The sequence below is a fragment of the Podarcis cretensis genome (assembly GCF_951804945.1).
Source record: "Podarcis cretensis genome assembly, chromosome: 14".
In the NCBI taxonomy this organism is placed as follows: Eukaryota; Metazoa; Chordata; class Lepidosauria; order Squamata; family Lacertidae; genus Podarcis; species Podarcis cretensis.
Genome location: NC_137183.1, coordinates 29,132,534 through 29,153,807, shown reverse-complemented (window position 1 = coordinate 29,153,807; position 21,274 = coordinate 29,132,534). Strand labels below are relative to the sequence as shown.

The 21,274-nt window shown below is 49.4% G+C and overlaps 1 protein-coding gene across 2 annotated transcripts in view; it reads right to left on the bottom strand.

The window, feature by feature from the left end:
- Positions 1 to 21,274, bottom strand: part of ADAMTS7 (ADAM metallopeptidase with thrombospondin type 1 motif 7) — a 67,766-nt gene that overhangs the window by 19,347 nt on the left and 27,145 nt on the right. For both annotated transcript variants that reach the window (XM_079953599.1, XM_079953600.1), the window contains exons 16-20: positions 17,251 to 17,392; positions 8,024 to 8,150; positions 6,917 to 7,130; positions 3,505 to 5,286; positions 219 to 371 (exon numbers count right to left, since the gene is read on the bottom strand). In XM_079953599.1, the coding sequence (XP_079809725.1) occupies positions 219 to 371; positions 3,505 to 5,286; positions 6,917 to 7,130; positions 8,024 to 8,150; positions 17,251 to 17,392 (2,418 nt within the window). The remainder of the gene's footprint in view (positions 1 to 218; positions 372 to 3,504; positions 5,287 to 6,916; positions 7,131 to 8,023; positions 8,151 to 17,250; positions 17,393 to 21,274) is intronic.

Genomic DNA, 21,274 nt, shown 5'->3' with positions numbered 1-21,274 from the left:
TTCCCTTACCCACTGTTAGATTGCAAAGATCTGAGGCTTTTGCTCCAGTTGGAGTCACTGCATTTTGGGATTGGAACAGACTTTGGAAGTCATCGAGTGCAACCTGCTGCTATGCAACACGGAGCAAATACTTTAAAAAATGATCAAGAGGGGTGTGTGAAGACGAGCCCCAGAGACCTCCTTGGCGAGGGGTGTTGCCTGAGGTGAGTTTTGCCTACTTTGCTCCAGTTCCCGACGCGCCAGCTGGAACACGGCCTCAAGTAGCACCTCCGGGCAGGGATGGGCTTCCGGGCAGGGCTGCAGTCTTGCTCCTGCCCTGTGCTGCAGCGCACTGTTCTCCAAATGGCGCCCAGGCCGCATGTGGTGGAGCACTGGAAGGAAGAGGAAGCCCTGTTAGCACCCAGGCCTGCTCAGTCCCTGCTAATTCAAAGGAGCTGGGTTTTCACCTCCCACCTCTCCAAGCAGGGCTAGGGAACCTCAGGTCCTCCCAAATGTGGCCTCCCACTCCTCTCCGCCTGGCCCTCCTGACTCTCCCCAAGCCATACACCTTCTGGCCTTGCTCTACACCCTCCTTGAGTATTTTGCTCTAGCTGGAGCTCTGGGGATGCTCCTTGCTGGTCTGGATGGAGGATAAAGAGGAGGGTGAGAATGTGTAGGGAAGGTTTTAAAAATCCATACCTGTTGCCTCACCCACTTTTGCCTCTTGCCCCGCCCACTACCAGCATGTGGCCCCCGGAAGGCAACCTTTGAGTTGAAAAAGGTTCTCCAGCCCCTCTACCCAGTGGCCCAAACTCTGGCCTCTGTGAGGCCCATCCTCATCTGCCACTGCCTTCTCATACCACCTGCTGGAGCCTCTTGCAATCACCAGAATCCCAACAGGCAAAGAGGCCACATGGTCTGAAAAGACAACCTTGGAGCCAAGACAGGGTCTTCTCTGCACCTGCAACCCCCCTCCATTCCACCTCCTCTAAACCAGGTGTAGCCAACAAGGTGCATAGCCTCCGACAGTTCTCTGATGAAAATAGGGACACCCTATTCCATACCCTCCAACATTTCTCCAATCAAAATAGGGACGTCCCCTCCAACATTTCTCTGGTGGAAAGAGGGACATCCTAAAGAAAAGACAGACATTCCAGGATCAAATCAGAAACCAGGACAGCTTCTGTAAATCTGGTACTGTCTCTGGAAAATAGGGAAGAAGAAGAAGAGGAAGAGGAGGAGGAGGAGGAGGAGGAGGAGGAGGAGTTTGGATTTGATATCTCACCTTTCACTCCCCTTAAGGAGTCTCAAAATGGCTAACAATCTCCTTTCCCTCCCCCCCCCCCCAACACTCTGTGAGGTGAGTGGGGCTGAGAGACTTCAGAGAAGTGTGACTAGCCCAAGGTCACCCAGCAGCTGCATGTGGAGGAGCGGGGAAGCGAACCCGGTTCACCAGATTACGAGTCCACCGCTCTTAACCACTACACCACGCTGGCTCTCTGGGACACTTGGTCTGCAGGTGCCGTCTAGAGGTGGTCGGACTACAGCTCCAGATCTGAGAGTCCTGCACTGGCTGCCAGTGAGCTACAGTGTCCAATTCAAGGCGTTGGTGCTAGTATACAGAGCCCTCAAAGACCTGGACTTAGAGGAGAGCCTTACTCCATACGTCCCAACTTGCTGTTTATGATCAGGTTGGGGGAGCTTCTTAAACACCTAAGAGCATAAGCAACACCAGCTAGATCAGGACAGCAGCCCATCAAGTCCAGCATCCTGTTCTCACAGTGGCCAACCAGATGTCCCAATGGGACCCGAGCACGAGAGCAACTCTCCTCTCCAGTGTTTCAAGCAACCAGTATTCGAAAGCGTTGCTGCCTCCAGCCATGGAGGCAGAGCAGAGCCAGCATCGCCCCTGGATGGAAAGGGCAGTGTGAACATGGGAAGGGACCCCAATCTCTGGAACTCCCTTCCAGACACCTCCTTATAGGGAAGCTTTTTTAAAAAATGTTTTATTATTTTTTATATACTGTACATTGGAACAGTATATAGAGTGGCTGGGGCAACCCAGTCAGATGAGCAGGGTATAAATAGGAACATTGCCATTGTTGTTGTTGAATAGGATGTCCCTATTTTCAATGGAGAAATGTTGGAAGGTATGCTGTCATTTTAATTATTATATATTGGATACTGTCAGAGCTGCCTCTAGGTCCCAGCTCACAGAGGACCAACGCTAGGCTGTAGTAATGTACAAAAGTCTTTATTGAAGTTCAGTTTCCATTTCAAAGCCACAGCGTGCAGCCCTACGTCTTAAACCCTAGATCGGCGAAGTCCCGTCTGAGTCTCCTTCCCTATGACACCAGTTTAAGATCCTAGCCCTGCTCCACCTTTTACGCTGCTCTCTCCTCCTCTGGGTCCTCCTGCCCGCTGGGGCATTGCCCTTTCTGGACTCTTCCGACGCTGAGTCGCTTAGCTCCTCCCCCTCCCTCCGGCGGGCTTTAGGACCCGGTTCCCAATCCTCATTCTCTGCTGTCCCGCGCTCCTGTACATTTGAACTTGCCTCTCGCGCCAACCCAGTGACCTTTCTCCTAACCGTTACACTACTTCGGTCACTGCTTCCCTCTTCCGGGACACTGGCCGGATCTGACCTCTCCTCCGTTGTCCGACTTTCTGATGGAGGCGTGGTCAGCCCTGCCTTATCATCTCTCCCTGGTGGGGAATGCACTGGCCCTGATCCTTGGGACTCTTCCCCCCCACTCTGCTCTGGTGGGGAAGCTGGTCCTGATTTCCAGCTACTGCTCTGGGAGTCCCTGCTGCCCCCTTGCTCCTGGGGCGTTCCCCTTGGGAACCCCCTACCCCTGGCCACTGGCGCCCCCTTCTGTGAATCTTCCGATTCGCTGGAGAGGCTCATGGAATCCCTCGGTCCACTGTCCTCTTCTCCTACGCTCCCCTCGGATTCTTCCCCTTCGCTCTCCATCTCCTCTCTTCCCTGTGCCTCTGCTCCTGAGCCCCTGACAGATACGTCCTTTCCCTTTAAGTTTTTTAGCCAATCTAGGCACCCTTCAGGGAGGTAGGGGGAGAAATATAAATTCAATACATAAACAAATAGCAAATAAATAAAATCCCAACCACCAGCATGGCCAGCGATTGTTGTCTAAACAATTTTGTCGATGATAGTTTTGATCTGTTTTTAGACTTTAAAAACTTTTTAGAAGTTTTTAATTATTGTTGTTAATGCTTCTTGTCGATAATTTTATTGTTTTGTGGTTTTGGTTTTGAGTTTTTTTTTTTTTAACAATCAAACAATATGTACATTTTATGAAACAAATAAATAAAAATAATTGCAGCCCAACAATAACTGGAGGGAACCGGGCTGGCTAACCCTGCTCTGGACGAGAGTGTGACCCAAACCCTCCCACTTTCTGCAGAGCTGAGCTCTGGGGAAAGCAGGCCGGGTGCCAAGGGGCTCAGAGCCAAGCAGAGAACTCTCTGCACCCGGCAGGTATCCTCTCCTTCCTGCCAGGAACTTGCCTCACTCCAGTTTCCAGCTTCCCAGCTGGCATTCAGAGCAGCTGCGACACTAGCTGAAGGAGCCACCGAGAGCGTCCTGTCCTCCTTTTCCTCCTGGTGCCTTGCAGTCGTGGGCCTGGGCCCGAGACCTCCATGGCTGCTTGCAAACATCCAGTGAGCCCCATGGGGGGCACTTTTATTTCTGCCCCCAGAGAGTCCCTGGTCCCCCACGCTGGGAGGGATACGCTCAGCGTCCCACTTGGTTTTCATTCCAACAGACTCCTCCTTCCGCCTCGGTGCAGGTGGCATGGAAGGGACAGAGCCAGGGGAGGAGGGACCCCACTCCAAGGATGTCCGCTCAGTCGGCAGCTGCCGCCCCAGTGAGTTGGGACTGTGTGGAATTAGCAGAGCGCGGCTGGAAGGGGGCTGCCTCTCAACCCTATTGCTGTCAAGCCCAGGTGGCTCATATGCAAAGGTGGGTGTGGGCTCCAGGGAGGGAGACTCGCCCTTGGCCTTGACCACATCAGCAGGAGAGTGTTGGATGTCCTGTGTATCTGCCGCAAGGCTCTTACTGTTTGCCACGTCGTACGGACTCACACCATCCTCAGGCTTCCTGCTTGTCTCGCTTGGGACCTGAGCTGGAAGGTGAAGGGTGGTTTCAGTAGGACCAGGCAGTGGAGAAATGAAGTTCCCATGCGTTCCCTTTGATGCTGTTTCTGCAGTTCCTGCCGCGACTGTCCTAACCAGGGCTTCTTCCATTCTGCGTCCATCACCAAAGTCATCTTTGAGATCAACGATGGCCCGGTCTGCACCACCACCTTCTCCACGGCCCAACAAGCCATTGTCTCCGATGGTGCTGAGATATGGGACCTTTGAGCCTCCAACGTCTTCCTTCCAGCTCTTGCGAGTGCTAAACTCATGGTCTTGACTGGGGCTGCCCTCAACAGAAGGTACGGTTGGAGTCAGGAGGGTCAAGTAAGGGAAGATCACAGAGGGCGCCGTGTTTGCTACCTTCCCTTCCCAACGTGTGGTGTCTTCTTGGGCATGATTGACAGATACATGGGTACTGGTGCCAGAAGGGAAATCCGTTGTAGCTGCAGAAGTGGAAGAAGGAAGATCTCCCCAAATGGCTGGTGGGTTCTCCTTCACATTAACTGCCATGGAGGAGGTCGGAGAGACAGCAATGGCTGTACCCAAAGAACCATGCCAACTGACAGCAGTGCTATGCTCTTGAAACCCACTGGTTACCCCTTTGCTATTCTGCCCAACAGCTGGAGATGTTGGGCTTCCATGGTCTATCTCTGGCTTTACAGTAGGGAGAGAATCGGGAGCCATTTCTTGAGGGTCCTCTTTCACGTCGCTGACCTTCTTCACCCCAACATCCGGCAACAAGTCCTCTCTCCCACCACCCTTGGCGTCAGCTGAGTCGTAAGACAGGTCTTCATGGAAGTTGATAAAATTGTAATCGTAGTAAAAATCATCCACAAACACGTTTCCCTTTTTGTTGTTGCCGGGTGAAAAGTCTTCTTCCCTTATGGCATTGAGGTCTTCAGATTTGGGTGACAAAGGGCTGAATCGAGGGATGGGGTGGCTTGGGATGAAATTGATCTCATTGTACAGCTCCCGGCTCGAGGAACCAGAACCTGACCAGTCTGGGAAGATGCTCTCGATCTTGTTCCAGCAGGGCAGCAACGAACAGGCAATTTCGGAGGCTGGTCTTTGCCCCGGATCACAGCTGGCTCTGGTATTATTGGGGCAGTACACCAGGCGATGCTGTATCCCACTTCCACATGTGACCGAACACTGTATGGGAAAGGGGAGAGAAAATAAGGAGTGTGAGAGACATCAATGGCCAACACAGTGCTGGCAGTTTCTCTATGCTATGATCCTCCAAGAGAGATAGTGTGGTACAGTGGTTAGAGCAGTTGATCCCAAAGTGGGTGGTAGCACCCCCTGAGGGGCAATGGGATTACCTAGGTGGGGGTACTAGGAAGCATTGGCAAGCGGGAACAGGAAGTGTAAATGATTATCAGATTTCAAAAAGTTGGTATCAATGGTTTGTCCATCAATTCTGTTGTAGTAATTAAACTAAATACTTATAATTGATTTTATGTATGTATGTATGTATGTGTATATATAATCTATATATCTATATCTATATCTATATCTATATCTATATCTATATCTATATCTATATCTATATATCTATATGCAATTAGTTGTCACTGCTTCGGATTTGATTGTGTTACAGTCTTCCTTAGTGGGTCATGCAAACCACTATTCTGATAATGCCTTTTATAGGGTAGGGAACACTGGGAAAGGGTTTATAAAACCAAGGAATTGGTAGCCCTCAAAAGTTTGGGAACCACCGGTTAGAGTCTCAGACTAGGACCTGGAAGACCTCTTGGCCTAACCTACCTCACAGGTTTGTTGTGGGGATTATAGAAGGTGGGAAGAGAACCATGTATTCCCCACCTTGCACTCCTTGGAGACACAGGTGGTGGAATATAAGTGCAGTAAATAAACAAACCTGGTGCCCCAGTTGTAGTCCAAAATTTCTGGAGGGCACCAGGTTGGAGAAGGCTGGTCCATGCAAAAAAGGGCCAGAAATCATTATAATCCAAGGTCATTTGCTCTTTCCACTACAGAAGCTCAATCTAAACCCAGCCATCGTTCTTCAGTTTCAGGTCATCTTTGTTTCCTGACGAAGCTTGGCTTGCATGGAAAAACCCAGACAGCTGGGGGGCTGGCGGGTGACCCTGGAGGGGGCTGGCACCCAGTGACTTCATAGGTCGTCTCTATTTGGGGTTCCCATCAAGTACCACCCTTCATCCCAGCAAGATTCCTAGCTGAGGGGGGAAAGAGCGAGTGGGGATTTGCTAACAGGGAGAAACAAAGCACAAGAAGGATGTTTGTTGCGGCTGAGCAGATAAGAGGTCTTCTGACCTTTCTCCAGAGTTGCAGCAACCCACATACCGAAAATAGTTTCATGCCACAAGGGCATGTGACTCATTGCCAGCCACATTAAAAGCGGAGTCTTTCTGCACGGACCCTGGGAGGGAAAACCCGGATTGCCCAAGGCCAAGGAGGTTGGGCAGCCTCCTCTGTCCTCTCCCAAGGACCTAGCGAGATCTCTGTTGGGGCTTGCTCTCAAGTTTATTTGGATTGCAAAGTACAGTGTTGGCCTTTGCCAAATTTCCCAAAGTTGCTGTTATTTATGCAATGGAGAACCCTCCAGGTCCTGTTTGGAGGAAGGTAGGAAGGTAGCTGCTTTCTAATGAATCAGATCATGGGGTCCATCTAGCTCAATAACTGATTTGACAGCTGCCCTTCAGGATTTTAGACAGGGGCCATTCCCAGCCCTACCTGGAGATGCCCTTGTGGATTGAACCAAGACTTGCAGCAAGGGTTTTTGCGCTCGGATTCTCCTCACCTTGGACCAATTGCCAGCCAGCCACCGAGCCGGGCAGAGGACCTCTCGGTTGCAGGGGGCCGTGGCATCCGGCTTGGAGAGATGTTGGCACTTGCTGGCTTGCAGAGCCCGCTGCTCATCCAGCGCCACACTCTGGATGCAGAGGACAGTCCTCTTCGTCAGCCCAGTGTCCCCACAAGTGGCAGAACACGCCTGCCACTCGCCAGCCCACCATCTGGAAGGGAGCAAGCAGGATAGATAGATAATTTATTGTGGTCAAAGACCAGCTTATAAAACACACTTGGGGGTACAGTCACAGAGGTAAAACCGACAATTAAAACGATGTACAACAATAAATTTAAAAACAATGTACAGCAATAAACTATCCCAGGGGGTTGACCCAGAGTCACCCATGGAATCGAGTTTGGGGATTTTCATGACGGACTATTTTGAGTTGGGAGGTGGTCTGCGCCTACAGATCTGTACACAGAATCTGGCGACCATCCAGGTCATCTTCTGATCTTTGCCTAACAGGAAAAGGTCAAATTTTTGCTTTTGTGGGAGGTTGGCAAGCCTCACCAGTAGGGGATCAATGGTCTTACTACGTGCCTCTTCATAGAAGGGACATCTAAAGAACATGTGTTCTGGGCTTCCTATCTCTCCCAATGGACAGGTGCAAAGTCTCTGAGCATACGGGACTTTTCTAAAGGCTTCTTCCAGGACCGGCGAGGGAAGAGCCGAGCTTCTGGTGAGTGTAAAGGCCCTTCTTGCATTTCTAGATACAAGAAAGAAGAGATATGTTGCCGGTGCGGCTATATCTCTCTTGATTTCTCCAATTTTATAGTCGGGGCACCTTGCACAGTCTTGCTGTCTCTCGGTGTCTAATAAGGAGTTCAAGGGTTAGGCTAGGGAAAGAGCAATTAGACGTCCAACTTTGGGAGCATGACCATTGCAAGGGTTTGGAATAGATGACCCATTGGATCTCTTCCAACTCTACAATTCTGTGATTCTAAGAGGCTCCTTTCACAGTTATTGGGGAACAGGATGCTTGGCTTGATGGGCAATTGACCTGATCCAACACGCTCTCCTTATGTTCTTGTGGTTTAGACGCAGGGGAGTTGAGCTGACCTGGCGGGACACGGCTCCTCGCTGCAACTCTTCTGCTTGTCGTCCGGCCGGCTAAGGACGTTGCAGTAGTGCTCCTCCACCATCCCAGCCACTTTCTCCATGCAGTGCACAATCTGCCGCTGGACCCCTGAGGAGAGAAGGAGGTGGGTATCAGGCACGCCCCGTGCGCACAGTGGTACATGCTGGCAGGCCAAGAACCAAGGATCAGTGGGGCGTAGTGGTTAGAGTACTGGACCAGGACCTGGCAGACCAGGGTTCAAATCCTCACTTGGTCACGGCACTCACTGGGTGACCTTGGGCCAGCCACTCCCTCTCAGCCTAGCCTACCTCACAGGGTTGTTGCGAGGATAAAATGGGGAGGCAGAGAACTATGTATGCAAGGTTGCAGGTTCGGTCCCCGTAATGGACAGCTGCATATTCTTGCATTGCAGGGGGTTGGACTAGATGATCCTCAGGATCCCTTCCAACTCTATGATTCTATGATTAAGCTATAAAACTCTTGGCATGTGCTCCCCCACTTGAAGGTTGCTCATGAGGAATAGAGGATCTTGGATTGAAACAGCTGCACGCCAACAGACAGCAGTGGCCCTCCAGGGTTTCAGGAGGGGCCATTCCTCAGCCCTACCGAGAGATACATCTGGGGATTAAATCTGGGACGTTCTGCATGCAGGGCTGATGGTACAGCCACTTCCTGGCTGGCTGTTATAGAGTCCCACCACCACACACAATTGCTGCGTTGGGCAGCCAGCTGTAGCAAGGACCTTTGGGGAGCAGCGCAGGGGTTAATGATTGCAGAAGATGCTGCAGGTCTCTAAGCCCTGCACCTGTGAGCAGCTGTTACTAACAATACCCCCCCCCAGCCTTGCAAGGTTAGGGAGGGGAAGCAGCAGGAGGCAGCCTAGAGAACTTGGAATGTTGTAATTAAGTCACCACGGAGCACAGTTGGGGGGCTGAGGTCAGCAAAGATCAGGTTGAAAACGGAGCACGCCAAGACACACACACACACACACACACACAGAGTGCATGGATGACTAGCTAACAAACAAGGACCCTCTTTGTCTGCCCCCCTTCTTTGTTAGGGCCTCTTCACCAGCAGCTCCTGCATCCGACTCCCTATCTTTAAGCTATTCTAAGGTGGGGTGGGGCTGTGGTCTCAAAACCAGGCATAAAAGCACTTCACCGTGCAGTACAAAGAAAACCCATTCCCTCAACCAGAACCCTCAAAAGCAGCAGACTTAAATAATGCCCAAGCCTCTCCATTTCACAGGCTGATTTGTCCGCTTGTGACCTTGAGCCCAGAGCTGTTAACAAGAAAGAAATCTAAACTGTTGGTCCTGGCCTTAAGTTTATTTTAAAAACAAAAGCTGCAATTTATTCCTCTGTGTTTTTGTTTTGATGGCAATGCCTTCTTGCAATAATTGGTGCAACTGGTAACGGGACTCCCGCGGAGTCGGTTTTCTGCTGGGCAGACTCAGGGCCCTCCTCCACATACAATGCCGCAGATTGTCTGCGGGAACAATAGCCCTTTTCTGCCAGGAACAGTAATGCCAATCTGAAGAGAGCTCTTGCAATTGGATGCATGGAACTCCACAGGGCTGGGAAAGAATCCTGGAAACTGATCTCCTGCCACGTGGGGTGAGCTTTAAGCCAAGACTCCGCAATGAGGAGCGCCAGGCGGGAGAGCCAACAACCGACTTCAGAAATCAATCCTAGCAGCGGGAGAGGCCCACGGGTAATCCCACGGGAGAGAAACCTTTTCCTGGGGATTTATTTGATTTGGTGTGTCTATGTTCCAACAGTACAGTTCCATTGCCACCTCCCTCTTTCTTTTGCAGAGCTCAAAGGAGCGTGCAGAATTTGACCTCACCCTGTAAGCTCAGATAGGCTAAGGATGCTACCAGACTGTCTTGTGTTTTCCGGCCGGTACAGTAGTACCTCGGGTTAAAAACTTAATTCATTCCAGAGGTCCGTTCTTAACCTGAAACTGTTCTTAACCTGAAGCACCACTTTAGCTAGTGGGGCCTCCCGCTGCCGCCGCGCCACCGGAGCACGATTTCTGTTCTCATCCTGAAGCAAAGTTCTTAACCCAAGGTACTATTTCTGGGTTAGCGGAGTCTGTAACCTGAAGCGTCTGTAACCCGAGGTACCACTGTATTCAAGCATGTAACAGAGAAGTTCATGCAATTAAAGTGGATCCAAGTGTGCTCTGTCACCCACATCACAAAAAAACCCCACTTTCTAAAAATAAACAAAATATCATGATATGGATTTCAAACCAATTTGGGACGATATATCGATAGATCACCCAGCCCTACTTAGAATAATAAAATTGTCGAGTTGGAAGAGGCCCTAAGGATTAACTAGTTCAACCCCCTGCACTTCAGGAATATGCAGTTGCCCCATACAGGGATCAAACTTGCAACCTTGCCATTATCAGCACCATGCTCTAACCAACTGAGCTACTCAGGCTCTAGCTCTGGCTTCCTGGAATACCCTCTGCTCTGTTGCAATATAAGCATCAAGATTCAGGCAGAAGGTGTCCAAAGTTGAATTATGATCATGGCTCTTTCCTGCCCCCCCTTCCTTCTGTGCTGCCATGCCATTCCTTCTTCCAGGAGAAAGAGAGGCGCCTGCCCACCGCCCTCCCAGATGGCACTAGGGCTATTTCCAGACCTCTGGAGCTATTTTAGCACAACTGTTTGGACAAAACAGGCTGTTTGCTGCCCGCTAACCTTGGCGGCTTTAGATAGGAAGCATCTGGGAGATGGCTCAGTGAAGGCTGCCTGCTTCCATTCAGGGCCCCTTGGTCAGCAGCGGCACCTATGAGCAGGCCGTCTGCTGAGGACTGGCCTCAGCTTCTGCACATCAGCAACAGCTGAGAGGTCAAAACACAAAACAGCTGCAAAAGCCTCTCCTTGCAGAAGCCAAAAGCAGGAGCGTCAGGAGCTCTTTGCATGGAACTGCTACAACTGATGGAGCCTTCATGGAGGAGAGGGCAATCGATGGCTACTAGCCACAATGGCTATGCTCTGCCTCCAAACTAGCTTTGCGAGAAAAGACTTCTGGGCTGCTTCCAGACTGTCATTATTTTGTGGGGGTAGGGGCATTTCAACTGAATCACCAGCCAATTCAGGTTGCATAATTAAACTGGATTTGGCATTTTTGCAGGACAAACCCACTTCTCTAACCCTAAACCTAAGCGGGGGGGGGGGGGGACTGGACAGTTTGCAGTAAGGAAAGGGGTGCGAAAGTGCAACAGAAATTGTGGGGCGACATTTGCTTGAGGCGACATCATTTCATCTCCCTGCAAATAAATCAGAACGAACACTCAATGAACAGTTGATGTTGTTTACCTTCCCTGCAAACTTTGTGGGAACTAATTAGGATGCTCAATAAACATGTCATCTGGAAGTGACCCTGACCTGCTTCTTAGCCAGGCGTATTCACAAATATGTCCCATGGAATTTAATAGGATTTCCTCCCCCAAGAGAGTGCGCACAAGATTGCATCTGATCCTTGGGTGACTGTGTGAATGTGCACCAGCTCTGGGCTTGGACCTTGCAAATAGACACCACCTTCCTCCTCCTTACACCCCAGCCACTTTCTTGCCTCCAGAGAGCCTCCTTTGCCATTTGTAAAACACATGGCATGGAGGAAGCGGATAGAGAGATGTTGTTCTCCCAGTCTCATAGTGCCAGAACTTGTGGACATCCAATGAAACTGAAGGTTGGAAGATTTGGGACGAAGAAAGTCTTTCTTCATGCAGGGCATAGTTACACTTTGGAACTTGCTCCCAAAGCAGGCAATTACGGCCACCATCTTGCATGGCTTAAAAAGAGGTTTAGACTAAGGTTACCAGATGTCCCTGTTTCCTGGGGACAGTCCCCGGATTTACAAATCAGTCCCCATACAAAATCCATTGAAGTTGAAAAGTGTCCCCGGATTCATTGGAAAAAAAATCTGGTAACTTTAGGTTAGACAAATTCATGGAAGAGGAGAGGGCTATCGATGACTGCTAGCCATGATGGCTTTGCTCTGCCTCCACAGTCAGAGGCGGCAATGCTTCTGAATACCAGTTGCTGGAAGCTACAAGAGGGGAGTATACCTGAAGGAGCATCTCCACTCCCATCGTTCAGCCCGGACACTGAGGTCTAGTGCCGAGGGCCTTCTGGCGGTTCCCTCACTGCGAGAAGCCAAGTTACAGGGAACCAGGCAGAGGGCCTTCTCGGTAGTGGCGCCCGCCCTGTGGAACGCCCTCCCACCAGATGTCAAAGAGAACAACAACTACCAGACTTTTGAAAGACACCTGAAGGCAGCCCTGTTTAGGGAAGCTTTTAATGTTTGATGCATTACGGTATTTTAATATTTTGTTGGAAGGTGCCCAGAGTGGCTGGGGAAGCCCAGCCAGATGGGCAGGATATAAATAATAAATTGTTGTTGTTGTTTTTGTTGTTAAATCCTACTTGTGGGCTTCCCACAAGAAACTGGTTGGCCAAAGGACGCTGGACTAGATGGGCCACTGGCCTGATCCAATAAGCACTTTGTATGTCCTTATGTGCAGTCCCTCCACCCTGTCACTTGCAACAATCTGCCTCTTGCTCGTGTTGTGGGCTCCTTTTCTACGAGACACAGAACATCCCCTGCCTTGTCCTTTCTCCTCCTCATCGCCAGCTGACCCTTTGCTCCAGTCTCTGACCTTGCAAAGGTCTCTCTCCCCCCCCCACCCCACCCCTCTCTCTCTCTCTCTCTCTGTGTGTGTGTGTTTCTCTCTCTCTCCCTCATCCTTTCCCAGCTGGCTGAAGCACACAGACACTTCCCTGGGAGCAAGGAGGAGGCACGTGGGCCAGGGGTTGCCGTAGCTCAGTGGGGCTGGATGCTGGAGCTGCTCCTGGCGTGCAGGCTGGACAGTCCCCACGGGGGCCGGTCACAAGCCAGGATCTGATGTGCTTCTGGCAGCCTCAGTTTCTGGCAGGAAACCCAGAAGGCGCTTGGCTGGCAGACTTCCTCTCCCAACCCAGCAAATTAAGAAATCACCCGAGAGCTCCCTGCCTCCCTCAGTCCACGATTATGTCACCCTTCTTCTGCTCCCTGATTGCCTATCTGCCCCTTCTCCTTTCCCAGACCCAGAACCTGCTTAAAGGTTCCCTTTCATAGTCTGGCGATAACAATTCATAAGGTCAACAGGCCACAAACGATATGAGCAGCTGGCGTCAATGTTTGCAGCACAGCAAGCACACCAGAGGCTTTGGGTGTGTGGGGGAGATCCTGGCTGGGACCCCTGATTGAAGTCTGCTGGCAGCAGACAAATCAACAGCCAATCAGATTCAGGGAAATTCACCCTGCCAATCAAGCCTAGAGGAAAATCCACTTTCACAAGCCCAAATGCAGCCATATGTTTTGTTAAGGGTGCTGGGAACTGTAGCCCTAGAAGCACAGGAGCTTAGGAAGCTGCCTTATACTGATAACAGAATTGTAGAGTTGGAAGGGACTTCCAAGCATCATCTAGTCCAGGGGTAGTCAACCTTTTTATACCTACCGCCCACTAATGCATCTTTCTTGATGGTAAAATTTCCTTACCGCCCACCAGCGCTCGATGGAAGAAGGATTCAGCTTGTGCTGCAGAACCCCCTACCGCCCACCCAGAATCCTGAAACACCCACTAGTGGGCGGTAGGGACCAGGTTGACAACCTCTGGTCTACTCCAACCCCATGCATTTCAGGAATCTAGCCATCTGGGTGAGAGTCCACCACTTTCTGAGGGAGCCCATTCCACTGTCAAACAGCTCTTACCATCTAGCTCACTTATGCACCAACTAGCAGCAGTTTTCCAGAGTTTCAGGCACTAATCTCTCCCAGCCCTATCTGGAGATGTCAGAGATTGAGCCTGGGTCCTTCTGCATGCAAGGCAGTTGCTCTGCCACTGAGCAGTGTCCCTTCCCCTGTTTGTAGCTCTGTGAGGGGTAAACTGCCGTCCCCAGGATTCTTTGGGGCAAACCATGTGTATGGTGTATGTGTTTATGCAGCCAAATACAAATACATCACAAGGAACTCACACACACAAACACGCACAAACCACCACCCCAAGTGCTGCTCTGGGCCTTGTCAAGGTGGTGTGACAGCATCTGACAGAAAATCTGGAGCGTCGGCGCTGCAGAGGAGTCCTGGAAGATGATCTGGTTTCAGTAAAAGGGACAGAGATGCCAAGAAAGAAAGAAAGAACGAAAAGAAAGAAGAAAGAAGAAAGAAGAAAGAAAGAAAGAACTTTGGCAAGTGTAGCTGTGCGTCAGGCCCCAGTGAGCTGGGAGAGCTGAAAGAAAAGAATCTGTTTCCTCCCAGGTGACATAATCTGCCCCCTCTGAAGACATCCAATTTGCTGCCTCTGAAGCTCAGGTTTCTGGGCTTTTGTGGAGCTGTGAAACCCATCTGCACAGGGCCTTCCAGGCAGCTGTGATCCATTACACAGAATTTCTCAGCAACAGACTGGAGGTGGGGTAGCAGGGTAAGGGATGGGGAGAATGTCTCCCCAAGAAATGTTTTGCCCATAGGAGTCAAACGTGCAGTAATGAGCACTGAGTTGGAAGGATCCGGCCCTGCCTTCACTGCAGTGCGTCCCTTCAAACCATGGAGCTGATGTTTTGCCACTTCTAGGACTTGTAGAAGCATGTGTGGCAGGTTTGTAATCTATGGAGGAGGGCTATCAATGGCTACTAGCCATCATGGCTTGTGCTCGAATCCTGCTTGCAGGTTTCCCACAGGCATTTGGTTGGCCACTGTGAGAGAAGGATGCCGGACTAGATGGGATGCTGATCCAGGCTGTTCTTTTGTTCTTATGTAAGGGAGAGCCAAGTGCCATTGTGAAAGTTTACCTGGAAAATGCTGCCTTCCGAACAACACTGGGAAATAGGGATATATGCATTTGCTTCAGAAGAACCTCATTCTCACCCCAAACCCCTCATGTCTGGATTAATCAAACTGGAATAGTTATGAAATGGCTGATTTCGAATGCCGAGCCTTCCTATAACAATCCCGTCCACATATTGAGAAAACCAATGCAAACTTTAATCTTTTTGAAATCTATTGTTATTTTAACTTTTTAAAAGCTTTAAATTGTTGTCGTTAATTTTTCTTAGTGATAGTAAACCACTTTGAGGATTGTTGTAGCTTTACAATCAAGCAGTGTATAAATATTATGAAATAAATAAATTAAAAACCCCTTCCTTCTCCTTATTGCAAAAGGTCTGATCTTTGGGGGAATTGGGTGAGTTGCACAAGACCTCCCAAACCAACTGTAGTTGCACAACCTGAATTAGCCGCGACTAAATCCCACCCCAAAATGGTGGTCATTTGGAAGCACCCTAAGGAGAGAGTGAAGAAGCATCCTTAACTGGCCTGTACACTTGGTCCCCTCATCTCATGCTTTAATAAAACTCAGCTGTAGAGGAGGACTCTTTCCCAGTTACCCCAGTCAACAAGAGGCGGACATCAAAGGACAAGGCAAAGCCTTCTGCTTTTCTGTTTTTCAAGTTGTCTGTTTCCAAAGAGGCGTTGACCAGCTGGCGGCAAGAGAAAGGAGCACATGCAGCTGCGCAAACAGAAACCCATGTCCTTATGCACCACTGTGCATGTATTGGCACACACATTTGCAGAGAGTCAAGCATCCTGGACAAAGGGGCACATGCAGGGTCTAAACACATCCAGCAGTGTTGCCTGTCCAATCGCTTTGATACATTTGCATTGAGAATTTATGCACTCCACAACAGTGGTTTCCTTATCCACAGGCTAGAGTGGGTGGCAGCGGCCTTTGAAAACGCCTTTCCTTGCCGGCGGAATAAATTCTCTTGCCTGCCTACCCTTCCATCTTGCACTCAGTTAGCCAGCACCTCAAGGCAGGATGCTGCATCCCCCAATTCAGGGCTCTAATTAAAGTGGCCAAACATGAAATGCATTTGGTACTTCCTACCCAGCAGTCTAGACAAGCTGCATTCTCAAGCCAGAACTGCATGCCTCTAAGCAGGGGATTATGGACACCATTAAAGGTAAAGGGACCCCTGACCGTTAGGTCCAGTCGCAGATGACTCTGGGGTTGTGGCGCTCATCTCACTTTACTGGCTGAGGGAGCCGGTGTACAGCTTCCAGGTCACGTGGCCAGCTTGATTAAGCCGCTTCTGGCGAACCAGAGCAGCACACGGAAACACCATTTACCTTCCCGCCGGAGTGGTACCTATTTATCTACTTGCACTTTAACGTGCTTTCAAACTGCTAGGTTGGCAGGAGCAGGGACCGAGCAACGGGAGCTCACCCCGTCATGGCGATTCGAACCGCTGACCTTCTGATCAGCAAGCCTTAGGCTCTGTGGTTTAGACCGCAGTGCCAACTGTGTCCCACAGACATCATTAAGGGATTGCTAAATTTTCTGGCTACTTCATTAGCTAATTATTATTACCATATCCTTCTTACTACAAGGTGGACTGTTGGGGGTTGGGGAGAGGATACGCCCACTGGCCTTTCCTGCCCCACACGAAAGGCCTGATCCTGGGCTCCTAATTCACCACTGTTAGAAGATGGCTACAGAGTAGTGTCATGAGTCCTTCTGCCACCATTCATTCATTCATTCATTTCATTTGTTCAGTGCTCTATTCAAAAAAATGCCTTGAAATCACTTAAAGCATCATAAAATGCAAAACAGCTAAAATCAGTTAAATTAATTATTATTATTATTACAAAATATAGCAGACAAATATTTCCTCAAGTGCTCAATCAGCAATACTTTGAGAGAGACAAATCCTGCACACCACTGAAGCAAGAGTTCCACAAAAGAGAAGAGAATATTACAAAGTTATGATCTAAAATTAACAACCAGAAGACTTGGAAAAAACAGGAATGTCTTAGCCTGGTAGCAAAAGGCTGACAATTATGATGCCTGGCATCTTTTCCTGGGGACAGCATGCCACTGTTGGGGAGCCACCACTGAAAAGGCCTTCTCTCTCTCTCTCTCTCTCTCTCTCTCTCTCTCTCTTTCTCTCCATCTCCCTCAGATGTGGTCTGAAGAGAAGAGACTCTGGTGGTGACTGCAGGGCTCGTGGAAGGTTCACCTGCTTTTCTGGATTTCCCCCAACGCACGAAGTTTCTTGCTCTGGCTCCTAGGCCAGAACGTGACCACCCCCCGCCACTCCTCACCAAACGTTGAACAGTGAGACAAAGGCAAAGAAAGAGGCAGGCATCCTTACCTGTGCCACAGGTGGCTGTGCATTTTGTCCAGGGTCCGTATTGCCAAAAGAATTCGGCCGGCGTGATCTCATTCTCGTTCTCAGATTCCCTTTGAATGGTGTATTGATAGCGGACTCCTGGGTTCTTCTCCTGGAATAAGAGCTGAGAGGCAAGGAAGAAAATGTTCTTAGGCAGCATCCAGCCAGATGGTATAAAAAGCGTTTAACGAAATGTGGTCCAAGTACCGAGGAAGTGTGATGATGTCCTGCCAAGAGAAAGAGGGCCAGCAGGAAAAGACCTTGAGATGCCTACAGCAGAGGACCGGCAACTGCAAACTTACTGAAAGTTTAGGAAGTGACCAGTGTTTGGTTTTCAGAGGATCACAAGGATGTTACAATAGGGGAAGGGCCCCTCCTCAGAGCTAAGGAAAGCAGGATGAATCTGTGGGCTCCTCTTCAGCTTTCTACATGATCTGATTGTACAAAACTCATGCAGTACTTAGTCCAGTGGTACCCAAAGTGAGAGGGACATGGGTGGCGCTGTGGGTTAAACCACAGAGCCTAGGGTTTGCCGATTAGGTCGGTGGTTCGAATCCCCGCAATGGGGTGAGCTCCCGTTACTCAGTCCCTGCTCCTGCCAACCTAGCAGTTCGAAAGCACGTCAAAGTGCAAGTAGATAAATAGGTACCGCTCTGGCGGGAAGGTAAACGGCATTTCTGTGCGCTGCTCTGGTTCGCCAGAAGCAGCTTAGTCATGCTGGCCACATGACCCGGAAGCTGTACGCCAGCTTCCTCGGCCAATAAAGCGAGATGAGCGCTGCAACCCCGGAGTCGGCGACTGGACCTAATGGTAAGGGATCCCTTTACCCAAAGTGGGCAGCAGCAGGCCCTGGGGGGCAATGAATTACCTAAGAGGCAAGGGGGCACGGCAAGCAGGTGCTGGAGGTATAAATGACTGCCAGACTTTGCAAAGCTGGTATCACTGGATCAAGTTTGTCAATTCTGTTGAATGAATTCAACCAATAGTGTGCTGGGCAAACTGCTACTCTGAATAGTGCTTTTTACAGAGGAGAGGAACTGGGTGTGAATTTATGGAACTAAGAGGGCGGTGGCCCGAAACAAATTGGGAACCACTGGGTTAGACTATGTCCCATCTTTGCAGAGCATTCATTCCAATTTGTTTATGGGGCAGTTATACAACAATGAGGATTCACACTGATCTGCTTGCAGGGTGCCTGCAAAGTTTCATGTTCAATCATTCACTCATGCCACATGTTCCAGTACGTGCCCCTGTCACTTACCTAATTGCAAAGTCTGTTGTTTTGGTTTTTTTAAGGTGGCTTTGTTGCACTAGAGTGACATATTTAAGGCAGTTTGCCTTCATTTCCTCACTTTCTTCAACCTGACCATTTAAATAGGTCTGTGTGTGTGTGTGTGTGTGTGTGTGTGTGTGTGTGTGTGTAGGGGTGTGTGTGTGTGATTTCAGCTCCACCCCCAGATATCAGTCTCAGCTTATCATCAAACTTTATTTGCAGGCTTATCTGCAAAGGCACACCTGCCATTGAATGTGCGTCTACACAGCAAGCCTAAACCAGTTTCAAGGCTGTTTGGCTCACATCACCCCTGCAAACAGCAAGTCTGAGATAAGAGGCCCAAATCATTTCTCAGCATCCTTACAAGACGAGCTGCAGGGGGTTAAGAGCCTTGAGATGTAAAACAGCTTCTCAGATTTTATTTCCAAGCTGATTTCAGTGTGTTGTAGTGGTACGTGAATGCCCCAAGGCAGACTACCTGCAGGAGGGTTCAAGTATCAGTCCATGGGGCACACAGCTCTGGCAAAGGCTTGCCAACTTAATTAAGGGCTTATCCACACTCACCTCCCGCTCTTTCCAGACACAGGTCTGTGCATAAAAGCTTCATGTCCAAGTGTGGGGTGTTGGGGTTTTTTGCCCCTGAGCTTCTCCTGCGATTTCGGTGCTCACTTGGGGCAAGCGTCAATTTGCATTTTCTGGGGATTGTCCCATTGAGCTTTAAAGAGCAGGTTTTCACAGGGAAGGCTCCAGAGCAAAAGAAAAAAAGGAGTTTTAAAGGACTATGGCCTGGAAAGATTGGAGGAAAGGTAAGTGTGAATTAGCCCACCCTCGAAGCTGCCGTTGTTGCCAAAACTTTGCTGCTCTTGGAATGGACTTGGGCATCGTTCCAAGAGACGTCTCAGGGTATATATTTTTAAATAACATTTTTTTAAAGGTTTTTCAATTCCGTTACAAATCCCAGAGAATGTTCCAAGAGATTATGTGCTATAAGTCATTCCAAGGCATTAGCGTGAACATAGAAACTAATAATCTTTCAAAAGTCGGAGAAAGCAGCTTGAGACTCCCTCCAAAGTTGTTTTTTTCCTGAATAAACAAAGGCATTAACATTCATCTAACCTCCCTCTTTGAACTCTTTCCCTTCCAGCTGGCTGGCATGAGAACTTTGTAACTTGGTACCACTGCAGATGGTGACAGCAGCCACGAAATTAAAAGACGCCTGCTTCTTGGGAGAAGGGCAATGACAGGCCTAGACAGCATCTTGAGAAGTAGAGACATCACCTTGCCAACAAAGGTCCGTATAGTTAAAGCTATGGTTTTCCCAGTAGTGATGTATGGAAGTGAGAGCTGGACCATAAAGAAGGCTGATCGCCGAAGAATTGATGCTTTTGAATTATGGTGCTGGAGGAGACTCTTGAGAGTCCCATGGACTGCAAGAAGATCAAACCTCTCCATTCTGAAGGAAATCAGCCCTGAGTTCTCACTGGAAGGACAGATTGTGAAGCTGAGGCTCCAGTACTTTGGCCACCTCATGAGAAGAGAAGACTCCCTGGAGAAGACCCTGATGTTGGGAAAGATGGAGGGCACAAGGAGAAGGGGGCGACAGAGGACGAGATGGTTGGATAGTGTTTTCGAGGTTACCAGCATGAGTCTGACCAAGCTGCGGGGGGCAGTGGAGGACAGGAGTGCCTGGCGTTCTCTGGTCCATGGGGTCACGAAGAGTCGGACACGACTAAACGACTAAACAACAAAACCACTGCCTGAACTTGCTTTCTTCCTCCTCCCTCCCAGTCTTTTCCCTTTTGTGTCGTACCTTTTATGTCAATAAGTCTGAGTGCAAGGAGTGGGCTTATCCACACTTACCTTTCCTCCACACTTTCCAGGTGTGAAAAACTCTGTGTCCAAGTGCCCCCCCTTTTTCCTTCTTGAAAACACAATTGGAGCAAGTGTCAACCCACGGTAAACCTGAATTGATATTTGCTGCGATTCAGCTTTAAAGAGCAGGTTTTGGGGGACAGTTCAGACAGAGAGATTTAAAGCGTGGACATGTGCCTTGAATAAGAGGGGCCAAAGGGTAAGGGTGGATAAGCGCCAGCTTGCCTTCTTGATATCTGTAAGCCTCTCTGCAAGCTTTCTCTTGTCTGAAAAGTGAAATTTGCAAACGTAAGCAGAAATCGGAGGAAGGCTGGAAAAATTAGAAACAGAGAAAATGAAACCGACAGGTTTGGCCATATTGAACAAGGGCTATGCCCTGAGTTTTCTGAGGACCAGCCAAGAAATTCCAGGGAAAGAGTGTGTGTGTGTGTGTGTGTGTGTGAGAGAGAGAGAGAGAGAGAGAGAGAGAGAGAGAATTGAGCTTCCTTTGCTTCAGAGCTCTTTCCATCAAGGTTTAAAAAACACTCCCAACTGAGTGACGGGGGGGGGGGGGGAATGGAACATGGTTTTCTGGTAGAATATTCCTCTCCAACCAGTCCTTTGGCTTATTAATATTCTACAGCCTTTTAAATGTGTCTGTGGGAAGGGAGAGGTATTATTTTGCTGTTTTGTTTTAATGATTTACTTTTATTTTTATCTTGTATTTTCTTCTGCAAACAGCCCTGAAATCTTAAGATGAAGGGTAACAGCATAATAATAATAATAATAATAATAATAATAATAATAATAATACTGCAGTGGTATCTCAGGTTGGACATGGGTGGCGCTGCAGGTTAAACCACAGAGCCTAGGACTTGCCTA